Raw genomic sequence first — 21,107 nt, 5'->3', positions numbered from 1 at the left:
AAAGGGCAACAGAGGGATTAGAAGGACTTAAATAGCTACCAGCATCAAAAAAAAAGTGCTGTACTGGTTGCCCAGAATTGCATTATAGGCAACCAGCCCAAGTGCAAGAGTTGTCATTATTCTCCAGCCGAGGGGTGGGCAGTTAATTTTCCCAAGGGGCCACAGCAGAAACTTGGACTGTTGTGGAGGGCCGCACCAATTAGCGGACTCAGTTCTGCTCAGTATAAATTTGATCTCTTTATAAACTGATACTGTTAAGAGTATAGGCTGTATGTGTGGAAAGTTTTCTTTGTGAGAAGAATAAAAATCGAGCAGTGATTTTGACTTGAAGTCCTCTCCCAGTAGCGATTTAAAGGCGCCACAGTCTGCTTCCGTGTTCCCGCCCTGATGAAGTTAAATATTTTAGTTTCAACAATGGTTCATTTTTAGCAATGACTTACCCAACACCTCCTTGTGTATGATACAATCTGAAAAATGCCAGTTTCAGTTCTACGTTCATTTCAGTCACTTTTTCTTGCATCCGCTTCAAAAGTCAGACATTTTTCCCAGTCAGATTTGGACAGCCAGCAGTTGTAACGCCTGCTAGTTTGTCCCATTTCAGCCCCAGCCTATCCCAGCATGCAGCTACCTCTGTGAATACCCCATTCACTTGCGCACAAGTATGCACGTAACATTAAAAACACAATAGTCACCTTTAAAATAAAAGCAATGAAACAATTAATTTAGATAAGGAATGAAAGTGGCTAGCCTGACTTTCCTCAGGTTGTGAACCCACCAGCTAGTCTGCTAAATTAGCCTTTGGGACAATTCAACATTTTAGCCCGTTCAAGGGATGTACTACAAAGTGAGATTAATGGGTTAGCAAGCTACACTAAATTGCCAAAAGTATATGCTTGTCTATCTTCACACACTTATGAACTTGAATGACATCCCATTCTTAATAAGCTATAACAGCCTCAACTCTTCTGGGAAGGCTTTCCACAAGGTTTAGGAGTGTTTATGGGAATTTTTGACCCAGAAGCGCATTTGTGAGGTCACACACTGATGTCGAACGAGAAGGCCTGGCTCACAGTCTCTGCTTTAATTTATTCCAAAGATGTTCTGCCAGGTTGAGGTCAGGGCTCTGTGCAGGTCAGTCAAGTTCTTCCACACCAAACTTGCTCATCCATGTCTTCATGGACCTGCTTTGTGCACTGGTGTGCAGTCATGTTTGAACAGGAAGGGGCCATCCCCAAACTGTTCCCACAAAGTTAAGAGAATGAAATTGTCCAAAATCTCTTGGTATGCTGTAGCATTAAGAGTTCCTTTCACTGGAACTAAGGGGCCGAGCCCAACTCCTGAAAAACACCCCCACACCATAACCCCACCACCAACACCAAAGTTTACACTTGGGGCAATGCAGTCAGACAAGTACCGTTCTCCTGGCAACCACCAAACCTATGCACCTCAGCATCCGCTGACCCGCTCTATCATTTTACGTGGCCTACCACTTCATGGCGGAGTTGCTGCCGTTCTCAGTTGCTTCCTCTTTGTTATAATACCACTAACAGCTGATTGTGGAATATTTAGTAGTGAGGAAATTTCATGACTGGACTTGTTGCACAGGTGGCATCCTATCACAGTACCACACTGGAATTCACTGATCTCCTGAGAGCGACCCATTCCTTCACTCATTGTTGTAGAAGCAGTCTGCATGCCTAGGTGCTTGGTTTATACACCTGTGGCCGTAGAAATGATTGGAACACCTGAATTCAATGATGTGGATGGGTGAGTGAATAATTTTGGCAATATAATGTATGTTGAAAGTGGCTCTTTTTATCTGGTTAAATCACTGTGGTAACTTATACTGAGGACATAACCTGGTTGAAAGCAGAGATAATTTTTGTGAGGAAGAGGAGTCCTGTGATACGTGGAACACCCCTTTTTATGTGAGTGTGCATTAAGCCGGAAGCAGAAAGCCGAGCTTAACAGAGAAGGCTGGTGATCACCATCGTGATACCAGTTATTTTCAGCTGGGGTTTTAGGTTTTGTGAAGCTGGCTAATACAAAGAAAGTGTGGCTGTGTTGAATTTCGTTTGTAGTACACCCCTCTGGTGTAGCCAGGGAAAAAACATATCCATATGCAGATATCAGTGTTTAGAGAAAAAATGTGCTCGAAGGTTCTAAAGTCCACCATAAAATAATTTATTTAACCCATACCAAAACCATGACATCTTTGCACGGACCAGACCTGTCATCAGTATAAAATATTTCTGTGGTTATAATATTAAAATGACAATATAAGCATGCCTGGTACATTTTTGCACACTATTAATACCAGACAGAGCTCAAATACTTCAGGAAAAACCGAAGAGAATAATTTTCTTGTGCAAAAATAATTCCAGATCACGGCACTTCAAACGAGGCCAACAATGAGCGTAACGATTCAAGGGAACTATCCAAAGGAGCGTGCATCTGTGATTACACAGCTCAGCTGTGGTCTGTATGTGTTTACCAGCTGAAAATCTGCCTTTGATGGTGAGCTGTCCTATCTTGTTTCCATAGTAACACCGAGACCAGAGAGAGACTCGGTTCTGGCTGAATTGCCAATAAGAATCAGCCAATTTAAATCTCTGCACAGACAGTGGAGACGCAGGCATCAGCAAATCCAGCTGTTAGCGGCTGAGTGGCTGCAGGCAAATTCCACTGAGACGTTGTTTTCAAGAGGTGCATCCATAAACATTTTTAAAATGTCAAGGACATTTTTCCCACTCGCCTGCACTGTGTTGCCTCTGTTGGAATCATCACAAAGCATTCATTTATTTATTTTTTTTATTGAATATCTACAGGAGTGTACCCAGGCCCGTTTTTCCATATGTTCCAGGTGTGCGTGGTGTTGCCTTATGCAGATTGATCATCTTAAAAGTCTAATTGATCGTGTGCTCTTTATAATAAGCAACTGGAAGCAGTAGAATGTACTTCATTTAAAAGTAATTTTATGCAGGAACTATTGAAGAAGTTTCACACTGCGTTATCTGAGTCTCGCTGGTGCCGTTAAACGAAGCAGCCAGCCGAGGGTTGGTGAGCTAACTCAGAGGTGTTTGTCCTCTTGCTCCGATCTGCCTCTGTTCTGTTTACAGTCACTCTGTGCTGCTCTATGAAGGGAGTAGTAGACTCTGTTGTATGAAATCTTAAGTCTTTGGTTGATTTTTTTTTTTTCCCCCCATGAAATAGCCTCCACTTCTTAAAGAAGAACACTGAGTTACAGCAGAAAGTTTTTTGTTGTGGAGGGAGGGTTGGGGTGGAATTCGAGACTATATTCAGACCTACAGCAGCTCAGTCCGATTCCACCAGTTTTCAGCTTTGCTAACACGATCAGTTAGCCTTAAGGGGCGTCCTCACGCTGAGCGACGTGCTCGTCACGCATCGTTTTGAAGCTGGCAGTTGGTTGCTAGCAGCAATACAGGCTCTGGTTGCCTAGGTAACCCTCCAGTGTATTTACTAACCTGTAAAATGTCAGTCAGCCATGTGTTTCGCTCTCAGCTGCTTGAAGTTGAGAAAAAGTTCCGCTCGGGACCCACCCACTTCACTCTGCCAGTTTCTCCCTGTGTGGGTACCCATTCAGGGATAGTGGGCATCTGTATGCTTATTCCATCAGCAAAGAAATTATCGTAAAGTCATTTAACACATTTCGAGTCAGTTTGAATGTAGATAAATCCCATTGACCCTTTTTTTTTTTTTTTTTTTTAAAGAAAAGTTATAAAATAAAGCTTGCGTTGGCTAACATTTTCACTGCCTTAAATTCACTGTGAAGCAAGCACAGTAAAACAGGCTTATAACAAACAGAGTACTTTCTCAGTTACTGTGGGAGTAGCATCTTTAGTATTCAGTGGAAGATGGCACCCTCGCAGCGTGACTGGAATAAGCAGCTGCTGTCTGACCAACCGGATATGCTGCAGCTTAGCTTTTGATCATACCTCAAGTTTTTCCTCTAAATGTAAATGTTTTTATTTACCGTCCTCCTCCTCTTTCTGTCGCCTCCTTCTTTAAATTCTCCCACAGGGCGATCAAAGCATTCCAGGAGGTGCTGTACATTGACCCAGGGTTCTCCCGGGCTAAGGAGATCCACCTGCGCCTAGGTCTCATGTTCAAGGTCAACACAGACTACGAGTCAAGCCTAAAGGTACGTGCAGCTTAAAGCTCATACTCACACTGGTTCGCGTATTGCTCTTAATAAACAAATCCTGAGAACTGGTGATAAAGCTCATAAAAGAACTGCTGAATTATCAAGAACAGCAGCTTCATGCTTCAAGGTCAGCTTAACGGCACGAGTGTGTAGAGCAGGACATAAAAGGATTGGAGCTCCCATTCAGTGACCGAATAGCTGCTGGCAGCTGGTGACAAAAATAACAGTGTTGTGAATGCCTTGAATAAGTGATTCATTCTGTATACTCATTTCTACCAATGTTCTCACAGCATTTTCAGCTGGCTTTGATTGACTCCAACCCCTGCACTTTGTCCAAAGCTGAAAGTAAGCACCTTTTCTATTCATTTGAATGTTACGTTATTGTTTGGATCTAATTGCTTTTGTAAATCGCGTTGTTCCATCATTACTTTCTATTGTTGCGGCTATCCCCCTGCATCTTTCCTCATTTACCGTCTTCTGCACCCGGTGTTAGACCGTGGTCTGCTGCTTCGGTTCAGTATAGTTAGAGCGCTGGAATTATTTGATATGCTGCTTCCATCTCATCTCGCCTGCCGTGCTACCTGTTACCTTGGTGATAGCAATATCCTTTTTTTTTTTTTTTTCCTTTTCTTTTTTACCCAGGCTCCTGCTGTTTGCCTTTGCTTCTTTGTGTCCCCCCTCACTGCTTTTCTAACTCGCACACATACGTAGCAAGGGCAGCCCCCATCTTTCTTCCCCCTCTCTCGCTCTCTCTCTTTCTCTCTCTCCCTCTCCACTCTCGCCGTCCTCTCTCTCCTCTCTCTCTCCCTCCATCTGCTGAGAGTCACTCAGGCAGCTTAGATCAGACACTGCAGCGCTCCAGACAAAGGAAGGTGCTGCCAGGAGCACAGCTACCTATCTGCTCTGTTAATATAGACGGGCAACCTTGGGTTTCTCACACCTATTTATTGACAGCTCAGCAGTACTTTCCAAAGACTTGGAAAGACAATGAGGAGGACTCACTCTGAAATGGGGTGGGGAAACCTTTCTTAAATGTTGAATAACCTCTAACACGTGTTTTCTTCTTCTCTTTTTATAGTTCAGTTCCACATTGCTCATCTATATGAGATTCAGGTAAGTGTTTGCTATTTGATTCAGCCTGCTCTTGAGCTCTGCTTGCTCTCAAGGGTAGAAGACAAGATTTCTGTTCCCTCAGTGCCTTCTGTGCTGAGTAATTGAGGGGGAAATAAGTGCTGCATGTCGATTTGATGTGGAACAGTGAGGCAAAAGCTTCAGTTAGCAGTGTAAAATCACAGGGCGTCTGAATGCCGGGATAGCCCTATTTTTTTTTTTTCTTTTTTTTGTATTTTGAACTACGTGCTGACAAATTGAGGAGGGAGCAGGGTGCGCGAGTGGGTGGCATGCGGGAGGGGATAGGAGATTACTCTCAGCCGATCGACAGGGTTGCCACGGAAACAAGAAAGTCTATCTCCCCCTCTTTTGTATGCCGGTGGTCTCCCTCCCTCTCTCTCTCTCTCTTTCTCTCTTAATGTGGGTTTCAGTGGAGAGGTACAGTAGCTCTCGCCAGCTCAGGGAGCAGCAGCGCTTCACAACTCATCTGTGGGTGTTTTTTTTTTTTTTTTAATTGTGCTGTGTCAGAACACAACGCTGCAATGAAAGACTGACTAAATTAAGAAGGGTGGGAAGTGGCATCAGTATGATTACTTGGGCATTCCTGTCTTGGTGTGCTGCACGCCAGAGAGGTGGAAAGAGGGATGATCTGGCAAACGCTATGGGCTGAACTGTGCTTTTTTTTCCCTCTCTCTTCTCATCATTCTCACCCAACCCCGCTTTTCACTTCTTTCCACGCTTTCTCTCCTTTCATTCTCTCTCCTCTTCCCATATCCAGAAGAGATACCGGGCTTCCAAGGAGGCTTACGAGAGCCTTTTGCAGACAGAGGATCTTCCTGCACAGGTGAAGGCCACTACCTTGCAGCAGCTAGGTGAGGTTTGCCGAGAATAAATCAATTTTGATCTTTCTTAGAGACAAACAGCAATTGAGTCATTTGGCGTGTTTTCCAGGCTGGATGCATCACACAGTGGAACAGCTCGGGGACAGAGCCACCAGGGACAGCTATGCCATCCAGTGTCTGCAGAAATCTCTGGAGGCCGACCCTAACTCTGGACAGTCCTGGTACTTCCTTGGCAGGTATGTGGCACACCAGTGGTGGCTAGCAAAGTTAAGTAGGACAGGAGGAAAAACAGCCTACGACATGACGGGATTTTACACTAGCCTGCTGCTTACCTCTACTTTCCTATGAAAGAAAAAGACAGAGTGCCACTTTGCTCCATATGTTAGGAGTTCAGTGTTATAGCTGCTGTGAGTCCATACCCGACAGCTGAGGGAGCACAGCCTGAGGCAGTGCCAACGGGGTGGAGCTCTCCATCTGCTCCTCCACACTGCCTCCAAGTCCACTTCCATTCTCATTAGCTCAGAAGTCTTTCTGTTGCGCTGGCTAATTCAAGTAGCTAGCTATTGCTGCTCATTCTTTAGCCCTACCAGAGTGGCTCTGCATGATTAGCAGTTCAAAAAAGTGAATTGAAGATGATTTTATTTAGATATTTTTTTGGCCGTTTTGCATGATAGCCTACTGATCGGGAGCCAAACCGGCACTTGACTTGAAGATTGTGTTGTGGTTGTTGAGTGATTAGGGAAAGCACGTTCTTTTGGCGCATCATTTTGTGAATCAATCATCACTTTTTGACCAAGAGCAGATTAGTAATGGGAGAAAAAATACTCAGTAATGCTCTGGCTGCCTCCACCGTTCTCCTGTCCCCCTTATGTTTCGATCTTTGCCTCTATGGGCCAACCTATTCTGCGCAACATTGTCATTAAATTGTGCTTTACTGAGTTATTACCTAAACTTGTCAAAGTATTTGCCATGAATATTTATATCCTGTGAAAGCATGGAAAAGCATTTGTAAAGAGGGTTGTATTTTTTAAATTTTATTTCCATATCAGTGTAGATAGAAGTTCTAAAAATGAATGTTTGTGTAAATGTTTTTAATGTGTTTGCACAAACCTGACAGCCTTTGTCTCCTACAGGTGCTATTCAAGTATTGGGAAGGTCCAGGATGCCTTCATGTCTTATCGTCAATCCATAGACAAATCAGAGGCCAATGCAGATACCTGGTGCTCTATAGGGTAAGTTTTTATTTCCAGTGTTATTTTCATGAAGAGAAAAAATCTTTTCTCTGCATCGCCATCCTAATTTTTCTCCCCGTTCTGTCATCATCCTTCCCTCTTTGTTCTGCCCTCGGTCCCTGTCCTCAGGGTGTTGTACCAGCAGCAGAATCAGCCCATGGACGCACTGCAGGCGTACATCTGCGCCGTGCAGCTGGACCACAGCCACGCCGCTGCCTGGATGGACCTGGGCACGCTGTACGAGTCCTGCAACCAGCCGCACGACGCCATCAAGTGCTACATCAACGCCACACGCAGCAAAGGCTGCACCAACACCGCTGCGCTAACCCACCGCATCAAATGCCTGCAGGTGGGTGGTGAGAGGGATTTAATAGAAGAGGCACCCACACCATGGCTGCTTGGATTGGATACAGCTTCAGCTGGATAATTTCATGTGAAGAAAATGTAACAGAAGCATAATGATTTTTGTCTAACAGCAACAGTGTGGATATCATTAATGGTTTTCCCCCAATGAGGCAACTTACCTGCTTTTATTAGTCTTGTTTAAAAGCTCTGAGAGGAGAAAACTTACTAAAACTCCTGGCTGCTGTTTCTGTTACAATTGTAGGAAAAGTTTTTGACATTTTAGTGCAAAATCTGTATTTCTAGCCCAGTTTGCATATCTGTGGGGGGGGGGGGGGGGGGGGGGGGGGGTCCTTGTGAAAAGCTTTAAATTTAAAGATGACTTTAGAGTCAGGTGTTTTCAGTCCGGTGAGATGGGGTGGCCTGTTTTTTTTTGTTTTTTTTGTTTTTTTTATACTGGGATCTTACAAAGTCTGAGCTTTCACAATTCATCTTTGAGGAAGAGAATCGTGGCACGAACAACTGAGTTTTCTGAGAACCTCAGAAAAAGTTGTGGCTGCTCGTCAGGCTGGAAACGATTAAATAACCATCTCTAAAGAGTTTGGACTCCACCGCTCCAGTTAGGCTGCCATTGCCAATGAAGAGATGTTACTCTCTACTGGAGTGTCCAAACAATAGAATAAATTTCATAAGTGAGGCGGTTCATAGTCTGGGAGGTCACAAAGGAACCAGAGTAACCTCTAAACAACTCAGGCCTCTCATATTGCCTAATGTTTATGTTCATGAGTCCACCAACAGGAGAATACTGAATAAGAGTAATGCTAATAGCTGGGCCACAAGGCGAAAGCCACTGCTACCCATCTGCAGTTTACTGAAGATCACATGGGTGAGCAGCCAGAAGGCTGCTGGAACAATGTTATGTGGAAACACGGTGGTGGTAGTATCATGGTTTGGCTCTGTTGTGCTGTATAGTGGCCAAGATGGCTTGTTCTTATTAAAGGTGGGACTTCTGGCTGTGCCATTATTCCTCAAGCGGTGTAAAGTTAATGTGTTAATCACAATCAAGAGAAAGTGAGCCATGTAAAAAGGGAACAACTAAAGCACACAAAGTTGTTTTACTGAATGGTCCGAGAAGAAGGACGATGAGGGCCAAGGAAAAGTTAGAAATGCTGTGGATGGACCTGAGGAGGATCACCAGGATTGATTGCTTTCTGATTAATGAACCGGACTAAAACCTTAAGCTGCAGTTATTGCTGTAAAAGTGGCTCACAAGATATTAGGAGCAAAGGTTCACAGTTTCCCTCCTTACAGATATGCAATACTGGATCATTATCAATAAACAAATAGATGTCCAAGTTTAATATGTTTATTTTAGGTTATTTATGTGGAAATACAGAGAATCTTTTTCCTGTAATTGTAAGTGCTCTGTGGATCAGCACTATTGGACTTTTTTCAACAGCTGGCACACCTGAGCAAACCAAAAAGACATTTAGAATACTTTATCCCTTCAAAAATACCTGGATCAGCTGGGACATTCCTGATTGATTTAATTTGTTGGTGCTGCTCTGGGTTTTGAGTTGTTTGGTGTGGCTCATGCAGATTACGGGCAGAAAATAACGCAGTGAACGCCACAGAATGCAAACAAAATGAGTGATGTCAGTGCAGGCTCATAGCAGGCGCCCTTTAGCATCAGTAGCCCCTCCCCTTTTCTCAACCTTCCTAATCATACAACTCCCTTCCACTTAGATAGGAAAGCACATGGTTCCTAAAGGTCTCTTCTCATGTACCTTCATGTTCTTCTCTGCCTTTTGCTGTTCTTTAGCATCCCCCTGAGGTTAAATTAAATTATTTCTTAGGGATGTGATTAGACAAGCACAAAGGATACTTCTGAATCCTGGAGTTGTAGAGGGGAGAATCCCAGAGGATACCTGGCGGGGTTTGATTTCTGGTGGCCTTTACACCTTCCATTCTCTCAGTACCAAAGCGCCTGTTCGGTGTTATAAAAAGGGGGTGAAAAAAATCAAAGAATAAACATGCTAGCACCCTTGAGAAATAATTAGGTTTCCTTATTTTAAGGAGTTTTGAGCTTAATTGAGGCTGATGATAGCTGAGCGAAGTCGCCGCTCAGCCTCCTGCAGATTTAAGACCTGCATCTCATGTGTTAATTTATTCATCTATACTGTCATTTTTCTTTACGTATGCATGAAGGAATGTTACATTTCCACCCAGTTATGTTAGCATAATTTCATGGCATTAAGACAAGCTCTACTGGCTTGTTTTAATGGAACTGTGACTGTGTTTGGGACCACTGTTGCTGAATGTACCTCCTCGTGTGGTTAGATACATGATTGTAGGGTTATTAGGCAGACCAATGCAAGATCACATATCACTGTCAGTTTCTCAACTTGGCTTCACTTGTGTTTTAACCTCTACCAACTTACCATTGCTGATCATTTCCTTGTTTTGAGGTCATCGTTTTCAAAAAAGGAAAAAAAAAAAGCCTTGTTTTATTTTTTTTATTTTGTTTTTTTTTTCACGTCGTTCTCCATTCCCCTAGGCTCAGTTGAGTAACCCCCAGCTCAGTAGCCTACAGGGTAAAAGTAAAATGCTCCCTCTTATTGAGGAGGCATGGAGTCTGCCAATCCCAGCTGAGCTAACCTCCAGGCAGGGAGGCCTGAGCAGTGCACCACAGCAGGTGAGAGACCAGATAGAGCAATATACACCCCTCCCTTCCTCTCCTCCTACCTCCCCTCCCCTCCCTTCCCTTCCTCCATCTGAGTCAAACTCAGACACATTGGCTCTCAAACACATAATGCACACAAACACCTGCAGGTGAACACCCACGCATGCACTGTTGTACATAATGATGGGCAACACTTGAGCTCAAAAATGAGCTGCCAAAAAAAAGAAAAAAAGAAAAGAAAAACATCTTTATTTCACTGCCACACTCAAGATCGGAGACCTCGACTGCATTCTGAGTCCACCGTTTTCTTCCAGTCCATGTATAATACCTTATCTCAATTGGCTACTGTTACGACCTCGGGTCACGGCTGCTTCATAGCAACCGAGCCAAGTGCTACCCATCCCTGCACTCCCTCTCCTTTTCCCAGCAGTCACATGGCTTCACCCATCACGCTCAGTTTGAGTCAAAATGAAAACCAACCACGGCTTTTTGTTCATTCTTTCCTCTTCAATTTCTCCTTCTCTTAATCCTGTTTTTTTTTTTTATTTAACGTGGTATTCAGGATTAGAACCCACACTAGTCTCCTCCTCTCTCTCCCCCCTCCACACCCACAGTTCATTAACAAATCCAGTTTAAGGTGGCAAACGTTTGGACCACACTGCTGTTTGCTCTTAATCTGCTTTTGTTTAGATTGGGAGAGATTCCATTTCTGAAGAGGTTAAAGGGCTCGAATTATAAGTGAAGTGGCTGTGTTTGTAACTCTCACACTCACTTTGGCTCCCCCCTGCCGCCTGGTGGGGACTTTTTTTTTTTTTTTTGACCCTGCCTCAGTGTGATCGGTGAGGTCGTGCTGCCGTAGACTGTACCCAGGCTTCCTATTGGCTCTGTTCGTCGTCCTCCCCCCTTCAGTAGCTGACCTTAGGCATCTTGCAGCCGCTCACAAAGCCCCGGCAATGCCCCCTAGTGTTTCATCTCCACTTCATTCAAACATGTCCATCATGCAGTAGATAGTAGTAGTTCTGCTGTGTCCATGTTTGCGTGTGGTCACTGTTGTTGGAGTGTGTCGATTTCAGCAGCCGATGTGTGAGTCTGGACTCGAGTGTGAATGAATTTGAAATTCCTTGGATGAGTAGATTTCAGCGGGGCAGGTGTGACTTTATAGCCTGATGCATAATAATGATGCTGCATTTTTGTTGTCCTACTTTTTGTAGTGAAACACGCACAGATGATGTTCGCTTCGCAGGCCGTATAGTCACATCTGGCTCATGAGCTTTCTCCAAACTAATATTAAGGTCGTCAGTGTGTGAATGCTTTGTAACCTTTTGGCTATGAAGGTTGAGTTATGCTACTGTGTCCCTGAACAGCTGCTACTGCCTCGCGATGTCCGACATTTGGGAATATAGTAAATCTTTCCCATAACGACAGCTGGAGTGCTGTAGGTGCTGGTTGGTAGTAGTCTTTGTAAATGTTCAGCCAGCTTTCCTATAAGCAGGAAAGATGTCCTGGAGGCTGTTGTCGGCCTTTTGATGCGACACCTTTTAGATGCACAAGAATGTTTTGCTCTATCTGTCATTTAAGCTTTAACACATTATTGCTCTTCCTTGTTTCTCTCTTTCCGCATTCCCCATCCCGTCTCCATAACCTCTCCCTCTCGCTGTTGCTTTGCTGCCTTGCCCTTAACTTTTTCCACCTTCTTTTTCGCTTCTGCCACTCGTTACTTTCATAACTTTCTTTCGTTTTGCTCTGCTCCAATCTCACTTTTCATCTGTGACTCTTTGTTTATCCATCCATTATGTCTTTTTTTTTTTTTTTCTTCTTCTTTGATTTGTTTCCCTTTTGCCTGCACTCCCTCCATTTTCCCCTCCCCTCCAGGCTTGTAAGCCCAATCACAGTGCAGAGGGTGGGGGCTCGGGGCAGTCTCTGCCTCCTCACGTGGGCTCGCTTGGCCAAGCGGACGACCAGTCCTGCCCAGCCAAGAGGAGGAAAGCCTCCAGTCCTGCCAAGGTAAATATGGCAGTTGTTTCCCTTGTAGTAAGCAGAGTTTACTCAGAACTGAACTGGGTGGCAGAGGCAGTAATTCCAGTTTCATTCATTTTAATGTGGCTTTTACTTTTCCTTAGGGTGATTTATGGGCCAGTAATCCAGCACAGCCAGTCCCCAACTGGTACCTCTCACCACAAAAATTACAGGTTGGCAATATTTCAGTTTTGTTTTTTTTTTAAAATCACTATTATTATTTTTAAAATCTGTGACAAATCACACGATTCCCACTCAATTCTGTCCGGCTTCAGGTGCTGGAACAGTTGCGGAGTAATCGGGCTAACTTGAAGCCGCCACAGCTTCAGATGTTGGAGCAGCTGGAGGCTCAGCTCGCAATAATGCAGCAGCACCAGCACCAGGTAAAAATTGATCGCAGATCGGAAACCGATCAACAACAAAGCAGTGTTCACCGCGTGCTGATGAGGAAGGATCAGAAGCTCATCAAGACATTTTTTTTTCAGCTTTGTGTTTGTCAGCATTTTGGATTTGTTTGTTTACATGCAAAAATGCTCAGTAAATTTTGAGTAACTCAGTGGAGAACTTGATCATTTATAATATTAAATACTGAATATTTGGATGCATATTCATCAAAGTTTCAGTCCCTAAAGCAAATGTAGTTCGAAGGCTTTAAACTGTGATGGTAGAGTAAATATTCACTAATCCTGAGTGGGTAAACACTGCATGATCTACAGTCCCACACATTTTCTGATCTGACTTGGGTTACTTAAATCCCTCTTATGGTGAGCTGTGGCATGTCGAGGCATTAAATCATTGTATCTTGTGCCAAACCCCGAGTCAGTGCTGGAAGGTTTCAGCATTGACAGGTGAGAAAGTGAATGTCAACATGGTTTTTTTTTTTTTTTTTTTTTTCCATGTTTGTCTTAGCTCACCCGTCTGGTTTTTCAACCAGTAATAAATAATTTGCAGGTGATTATTATGGAGTCGAGGTTCAAACTAATGCTTTATGGTTGTTTATGGGGTTTTTTACAGATGAGACAGAATGCCTCAGGAGGTCAGGTGGCGCCCATCTCTTCCAAACGGCCCCACCCCAACTACCAACTCCCTCCCCTCCCCCAACCCCAGCCTGCACCCCATGCGGCCCCACCTGGGACCCCACAGGCCCCTGTGCCCGCCGCTGGGCCAACGGGCCCGTGGGCTCTGGGTCGCACGGACACTCGGACCTCGCTCCCTGCGGGTGACAGTAGTAACAGTAGTAGTAATAGTAGTAGTAGTAATAATCAGCCATGGCCTGCGCCCACAGGACCCAACGGAGACGTGCCTTACCTGCAACCTGCCCGGCAGCGGCAGCGCAGCACTGCTACCTCACACCTGCACAAAACACGCAAACACAGGACGCCATGCCGCGCCAGGCCCTGCACCTAAACTCCTCTCAGGTGAGATGCGTCACTACTAACAGCCTTTTTCAGTGCTGATGACAGTGCATGCCCAGAACAGTGTCTCCAGCCAATTCTCAGCTGCTCTGTTAAGTAATGGATATAATCCTGTTTTAGCCCACGGACCTACTTGGCTCTGTCCATAAAAGCCGTCAAAAACCATTGAGAAAAGTAATCGAGCCATATTTTATTTATTTCTTAAATGCTACAAGCTGCTAAATCCCTTCCATGTGAGTGTGTGTGCAGGGATTCTTACACAGCCACATTCTGGCACTGATACAAAATACGTATGAAACCTAATTACACATGAAACCTACAGCTGCCACATCCATGAGGCCTCGTTTACCACTTGCATCTATACTTCCTGTTCATGCTGTTTAACAGTTGCATGCTTTTTCCTTCAGGGGCTTTCAGAAGGGGTCTGATCCACATGGCTCCAGCAGTGAGGGGACCCTCTCTCACCCCCAGACCCCCCAACTCCACCACCCCCCGTGCACCCCAACAATCAGGTTGGACATTCCACTAATGCCCCATCCGCCGCGGCCTCATAACCACCTCCCGTCCCCTCCCTCCCTCCCCCACTCCTCTACCTCAGGTGGAGCAGGACCCAGTGTGTCCGCTACCAAAGATGGCAACACCACAAGCCGCATTCCCTCGGCAACGGGAACTACGAGGTCAAGACACCATCGCCGCTACCATCAGCTGATGGCAAAACGGCGCAGGCGGATGGCCTAGCCAATCACATCCACTCGGATGGCGGCAAAGTGGCAGAAGGCGGTGAGAAGCCGAGCCTTAGGCGCAGACAATCCTAGGCTATCTGCCCTGCTGGCAGGGGGGAAGGGTCCAGAGGAGAGCGAGGGGCCATCAGAAGGACTGCATCCGCAGCATCCGCCACAACTGATTCCCACAAGAAAATCACCAACATCCACCCAGCCATCCTGCCCTCCACCCCCCACGCACAGGGCAGCTCAGCTGCCTCCTCGCCCATCTCTGCCATGTCCACCGCCACACCTTCACCCAAATCCTCAGAGCACACCCAAACAGGCGCCCACAGTCCCTGCCACCACCACGTCCACCGCACCCAGCCGTAAATTGTAACAGCAAGGAGGCATCTCTGAGGACTCTCAAAGCCACTGAAGGCTGAGCCACCTGCCGTCACCAGTCTCAAAGCTACGCCTCCGCACGGACACAACTCCTTCTTCGTCATCGTCGTCTTCAGTATCCATCTACCCCCAGCTCCACAGACGTGCTGAAGGCCTGCAGGTGAGAAGCCTCATTGTTTTCCCCACTCACATCATGAGGTCCTGCAGATGCACTCGGAGAGCACCCTGCCAGCCCGCTTCATTCCTCTGGCATTAACGATCGTGCTCACGAGCAAGTTTTTGTGCGTGCAAAAGAACCGTGGAGTTTAAAGTTCATTAGGAAAACAGCAGTTTTCCTGGCATGTTACAAATGTGGAGCGACTGTTGAGCTGAGTAGGTTCTGGTGAGAACAGACCCTGAGTAAAGTGTGTTTGAGGTACTAATGGAAATAGGCAGCTGCTTTAGTGTGACTATTAAATGTGCGTACCTCACACATTAATTTAGTGGTGAAATGTAGCATTTAAAGGTTTTTCATTATGTAACCTAATGTTTGGAATGTGACTGGAATGTTCTCCAAAATCGTAGCTAAGTTTAGAACCATTTTATATTTGCTGCCTGTGCAAATCAGAGCTGTGTGGTTTGTCTGGAGCATGTCTCCTCCCTGTGGAATTGCAGTGTAACTGCAGTACTAAAGGCAAATTATTATGTAACTGTCAACAACACCGAAGGCTACTGGGCAGTCCTGTTGCCATGCAGATATTATACAGTTAAATAGAGCCCTCCATTTGGTTACACTCATCCAATCAAATGGGAATGAGCGTTTTTTATTTTACAGTTTATTTAATAAAATGTGGCATCACATCCTGCAATGTTTTAAGAAGGAATTTGAGTAGAGATCTGAGGTAAGACAGCAAGTGTTTGCTTTAATATTTCTGATTTATGCACTGCATCGCTGCTGTAGCTAAAAAAGATTTTCTGTGTTACGTATGTGCAGAAACCTGGGGAAGAATGGTCTCTCCAACAGCAGCATCCTCCTCGATAAGTGCCCCCCGCCACGCCTGCCCCCTCCACCCTCACCAGTCCTGCCCAAAGACAAGCTCAACCCTCCCACGCCTAGCATCTATGTGAGTATTAGCCACCAACAAAATAAGTACATTAAAATTTCTTGAATTTTTAGGGCTTGAGTTTAAAAATGAAGTAACTTCTGTTTCCTGTCCTCACCAGCTGGAGAACAAGAGGGATGCTTTCTTCCCCCCACTGCACCAGTTCTGCACAAACCCCTCCAACCCCGTCACTGTCATTCGAGGACTGGCTGGAGCACTCAAACTGGGTAAATGCTCTGTTTACAACATATGGGTATATATGTGCAGTCACAGAGTTCAGTATTTCAACCGTCTCTCCCTCCGACGTGTGTTTCTCTGCAGACCTGGGTCTGTTCTCCACAAAGACGTTGGTCGAGGCCAATCCAGAGCACCTGGTGGAGGTCTGGACTCAGCTCTCACAGCCCGCTGATGAAAACTGGGACCCGACCGGCACAAAGAAAATGTGGCGCTGCGAAAGCGCTCGTTCCCACACCACCATCGCCAAATACGCCCAGTATCAGGCCGCCTCCTTCCAGGAGTCTCTGCGGGTTAGTTTTGTGTGTCAGAATACACATGCTGTGTGTGTGTGTCGCTTCAGAGAGAGCATAAACTGATTCAGGTGTAGTATAATGCTGGACTAATGCATTTTATGGTTTGTTTTCAGGAGGAGAATGAAAAGAAGGCACTAAAGGAGCCCTCAGACACAGAGCCAGCGTCAGCAGAGAGGTACCTAATGGTGTTCTTTATACACAGGCTTGGGTTTAATTGATTAGGTCCATTACAAATTTTCAGGATGTAATTTATTTGGTTTTTCTCTGGTTTTCAGCAAAGATATGATGCAGTGGATGTGGGCCCTTTTCTCTTTATTTGCTCCAAGTGATTATATCATATTATACTGCATGTGGCTTATTGCAAATTCTCCGTCTCTCTCAAGTGCTGCCCGTAAAAGAAGGGGACCCTTGAAATACATCAAGTTTGGAACCAACATCGATGTGTCGGACGAACGGAAGTGAGTACTGGATTCATCTTAAAGTCTCATCTGCCTTTTGTTTTTAAAGTCTAGTGCAGAGCTCGTGTGGAGAGTGTGTAACCCAGAAAAAGAGCCGTCTTTGTGAGAATCTGTTTGAATTGAGCCCGCGGGTATAGAAACTTTGTCAAAGTTCAGACTTAAGGGCCGACTCTTGTTTTTCCACCGCTCATCAAAGGCTTGTTTGGAGGGTAAAGAGTTGATTTTAGGGTTAAAGTTCAAATTAGGTTAAGGTTGGTGATGGTTAAACTTGGGTATAGGAGGCTTGGGAATGCATTCATGTCAACTGTGCTCACAAAGGGAACGTGTGCCCTTCCACCGCACAGGCAGCGGTCTCTGTAGTGGATGGAGAGCAACTCATCTGAACGACCTTAAACTTAGCACTACACTTAGATTTGCAGCAATTACATTTGCCTTTATATTATTATTATTTTGTTGTTAGTTATATTAATTAGTAAGATCTTTTAAACTCTTCAAATTAAAGCACTACTCTTGTCAACCTACCAGGTGGAAACAGACTCCAGGAGCTCAGTAAACTGCCGGCCTTCGCTCGAGTCGTATCAGCCGGCAACCTGCTCAGTCATGTGGGTCACACCATCCTGGGTATGAACACAGTCCAGCTCTACATGAAGGTGCCTGGGAGCCGGATACCAGGTCAGTGCACTAAGAGCAAGTTTTTACTGATTTTATTCTTTCCTCTGTGAGGTATGCTGAAGGGTGCAAAGAAATGTTTTCTCTTTTTTTTTTTTTTTTTCCTCTCTTTCTCCAGGTCATCAGGAACACAATAACTTCTGTGCCGTCAACATCAACATTGGACCAGGAGACTGTGAATGGTTTGCAGTACCGGAGCCTTACTGGGGAGTGATGAGCAACTTCTGTGAAAAGTAACTGTTTCCTTCTGCGTCGGCTCTGCGTCCAGCCGTCTGATTCTTTCTCCTCTCCTCCCTCAGCTTGTATGTCTCTATATAAAGAACTGTGTCCCTCCTCTCCTCCAGGAACAACATCAACTTCCTGATGGGCTCATGGTGGCCCAACCTGGAGGACCTGTACGAGGCCGACGTGCCCGTTTATCGCTTCATTCAGCGTCCAGGCGACTTGGTGTGGCTCAACACCGGCACCGTGCACTGGGTGCAGGCTATTGGCTGGTGCAACAACATCGCCTGGAACGTGGGGCCTCTCACCGGTATGTGTGGAATTGCAGGATGCGGTCATTAAAAATCAGATTTCCATACTTCTTTCTGATCTCGGTTGATGATAGTTTAGTTTTGTTGAAGTGGTGAGATGAGCGCTCTGATCCACAGCCAGTGTGTTACCTGCAGGGCAGACCTATTTTCGCCACCTAAAGGAAATCAATACTGGCTTAACTGTGAGCTTTATTTAGTAGATTTTGTCTGCTTTACCTGCTGTCACATAGTTCTTTGTAAAAAGGAAGAACAAAGAGTCGTTTTCCCACACCAAACAGGGCCGTTTGCTTACTACTGCCTTAATGGGTTAGTTAGTGTTTAGGTATGCAGCATTAAACCAGAAGCTCATGTTGTGAGGTAAAAAAAATGTGTTGGCTTTGTAAACAATTTTTAATCACTTACCTTTAAACCTGTAGTTGCTGTTTACTGTTGAAACAGCTCTGGGTGGAAGTTACAGATGCAGCCCCTTCTGTTAGTTTAACTTTTCATTTAAGGCAACAGAACAGTCATATTTTTAAATTTCTTTTTTTTTTTTTTTTTACGTGTTACTGGAAAACTGTATATTTACTCATCAGGTAGGAGCCAAAGTTGAGACGCATTCTGAATATTATTACGTTTTTGATGCTCTGACCTTTGCTGTGATGTTTTCCTGCTGATTTTTTACCCTTTTCAGCTGATTAACAAGCTGATTGCAACGCAGTTTAAAATGCTCATTGTTCAGTCGTCTGTAGGACTGAATGGTATCAGCTGTTTATGCGGTTCACGGTTTTTAGCGCCATCCTTGCTGATGAAGGGCAGCACCAAAGGGCTAGGGTCCCAGTGCGTGCACGTTTATGTAAAATGACATTGAGAATGCAGACGATCTCAAATCTAAAAACTGCTTTTTCAGCCCACCAGTACAAGCTGGCTGTGGAGCGATACGAGTGGAACAAGCTCCAGAGCGTCAAGTCCATGGTTCCCATGGTGCACCTCTCCTGGAACATGGCACGCAACATCAAAGTGTCCGACCACAAGCTGTTTGAGATGATCAAGTAAGTGACAGGATCCTCTGCAGACTGTTTGGATTACTCCGTTCGCTGGATTCGTTTTTCTTCCTTTTTCGCCCGGTGCTGACGGCTGCCTTCCCATCACAGGTACTGCCTGCTGCGGACGTTGAAGCAGTGCCAGTGGGTGAAGGAAGCCTTGGCGGCAGCCGGCAAGGAGACGGCGCTGAGGCCGAGGACCAGGGACGAGCCGGCCCACTACTGCACCATCTGCGAGGTCAGTGAGCACACCGGGAACATTGCAGCATCAGGGGTGTGAATTTTAACAGGATTTCACATTTTCTGGCTTTGCAGCTCACACTTACTTTCAAGTGAAAGATAATTGTCTCAGCGTGAGTGTTCCTGCTCACATCCTGAATATTACTCTGCACCCTACATGGTTGGATCCTTACTGCACGTTTCTGAACCGAATCATTTATGCATGTTCATGTATATAATGTAAGGTAAATGTCAGTGATCAGAAATGAGCTGGTCATTTTTATTAATTTTTTTGTCACGTTGAAAAGAATAACCTGATATTTGATCCCACAGCTGCGAGCTTGGACATGTAACCTTTAATCTAATCTAATGAAAGCAAGCAAATGCTAAATCCTGCACTTCAGATTAAATGGTCCTACATTTCTGCTCTTTTCCCTTCTGTTGATTTTGGACAGCGTGAGCACTTGTTGTGATCAGCTGAATTAAAGGCCCACTCAGTTTTTGTTTGAGTTAATTAACAGCTTTGCTAATGGCTCGTATTTAAATGCAGGGCTTTTAGCTGGTTTTAGAAAAGTGTCCCATTATGCATCTTCTGTCAATTGCTCTGATAATCACAGAAATAACATGTAAATTCTGACTGTGAGTTGTTTTTTTTTTTAATGTGCTTTTGTATGTATAATCCACAGGTGGAAGTGTTCAACCTGCTGTTTGTGCGTCGGGAGCTACTGTCCAAGAAGCAGTACGTGGTCCACTGCCAGGATTGTGCCCGAAAAGGCAGCGCCACGCTGGACGACTTTGTGGTGCTGGAACAGTACAGGATGGAGGACCTGATGCAGGTCTACGACCAGTTCACATTAGTAAGTCATCAGATTTTTAAGTTTTTCCCATTTATTTAATGTGACACACAACCAGTCATCAGGGCCCGGTATTAGGCCAATACATCGGTGCTTTTCTTAGTTTGTGTATCAGCAGCGGCAGGAACACGCTTGCAGAGGCCTTTTAACCTGAGGAGTAATTGTTTTGTACATCTCTTCTCTCGCAGGCCCCTCCCTCTTCATTCATCTTCATCTTGACATTAGGCGACTCCTCTTCCTCTTCTTCTTCTGCTGTGGAGCCATGAAGCCCATTTACAGGAACTTGTATTGAGATCTAAAAACTGAAAGAACAAACAAACATCTACATACACGGACCATTTCTTCGATATTCAGGAAAGCCGAGGCCGACTCCCCCACCCACCCCGACCCTCATCCACCGCCCCTCCTGTATGGCTTGGTCTCCATAGCAAACGGCTGGAGGCTGAGGCGGCCGAGCGTGTCTGTCTATGCAACCCCTGTTCAAAGAGCCCGGGGCCTCCCACAAGAGGGCGCCCCACCGAGCTCGGCAGCAGGACTCCTGTTTTCTCTCTTTTTCCTCCTCCTCTCCCTGCCAGCCCCCCGCCCTCCCTACCCTCCACTCCTCCTCTAGGACAATGGTTCAGCCCAGTTTACTTGAGGACTTAATCAGTTGGGAGCCGGGGTAGGGGGGGGGACAAGGGGCAGGGGAGGGATTCTTAATGCCGTGATTAAAAATGTTTTTGTAGATACTTGTTAACTCACACAACTGGCAACACCACCCGTAAAAGACTACTGACTTGACAACCCTCCTTCCTCTCTCTCCATGTTCTTGTTTTCTGTTCCGGTGGAC

The 21,107-nt window shown here is 45.4% G+C and overlaps 1 protein-coding gene across 1 annotated transcript in view; it reads left to right on the top strand.

The window, feature by feature from the left end:
- The window catches only part of LOC115794930 (histone demethylase UTY-like), a 37,637-nt gene extending 17,089 nt beyond the window's left edge, over nt 1–20,548 (top strand). Inside the window, 36 exon segments of the mRNA XM_030750643.1 lie at nt 4,042–4,162; nt 4,456–4,510; nt 5,244–5,278; nt 6,054–6,147; nt 6,227–6,353; nt 7,251–7,349; nt 7,479–7,698; nt 10,249–10,386; nt 12,247–12,378; nt 12,495–12,563; nt 12,666–12,773; nt 13,405–13,709; nt 13,711–13,750; nt 13,752–13,808; nt 14,213–14,344; nt 14,346–14,457; nt 14,460–14,599; nt 14,601–14,687; nt 14,690–14,863; nt 14,865–14,934; nt 14,937–15,004; nt 15,006–15,038; nt 15,040–15,071; nt 15,885–16,014; nt 16,115–16,220; nt 16,315–16,520; nt 16,637–16,698; nt 16,907–16,981; nt 17,507–17,515; nt 17,517–17,653; nt 17,769–17,883; nt 17,995–18,182; nt 19,073–19,214; nt 19,317–19,443; nt 20,111–20,281; nt 20,467–20,548. Of these exon segments, the coding sequence (XP_030606503.1) occupies nt 4,042–4,162; nt 4,456–4,510; nt 5,244–5,278; nt 6,054–6,147; nt 6,227–6,353; nt 7,251–7,349; nt 7,479–7,698; nt 10,249–10,386; nt 12,247–12,378; nt 12,495–12,563; nt 12,666–12,773; nt 13,405–13,709; nt 13,711–13,750; nt 13,752–13,808; nt 14,213–14,344; nt 14,346–14,457; nt 14,460–14,599; nt 14,601–14,687; nt 14,690–14,863; nt 14,865–14,934; nt 14,937–15,004; nt 15,006–15,038; nt 15,040–15,071; nt 15,885–16,014; nt 16,115–16,220; nt 16,315–16,520; nt 16,637–16,698; nt 16,907–16,981; nt 17,507–17,515; nt 17,517–17,653; nt 17,769–17,883; nt 17,995–18,182; nt 19,073–19,214; nt 19,317–19,443; nt 20,111–20,281; nt 20,467–20,544 (3,994 nt within the window). The 3' untranslated portion in view covers nt 20,545–20,548.
- Nucleotides 20,549–21,107: the final 559 nt, after the last annotated feature.

The sequence above is a fragment of the Archocentrus centrarchus genome, chromosome 2, assembly GCF_007364275.1.
Source record: "Archocentrus centrarchus isolate MPI-CPG fArcCen1 chromosome 2, fArcCen1, whole genome shotgun sequence".
Taxonomy (NCBI): Eukaryota; Metazoa; Chordata; class Actinopteri; order Cichliformes; family Cichlidae; genus Archocentrus; species Archocentrus centrarchus.
Note: the sequence above shows the minus strand (reverse complement) of the source record. Positions and strands in the feature narration are given on the sequence as shown.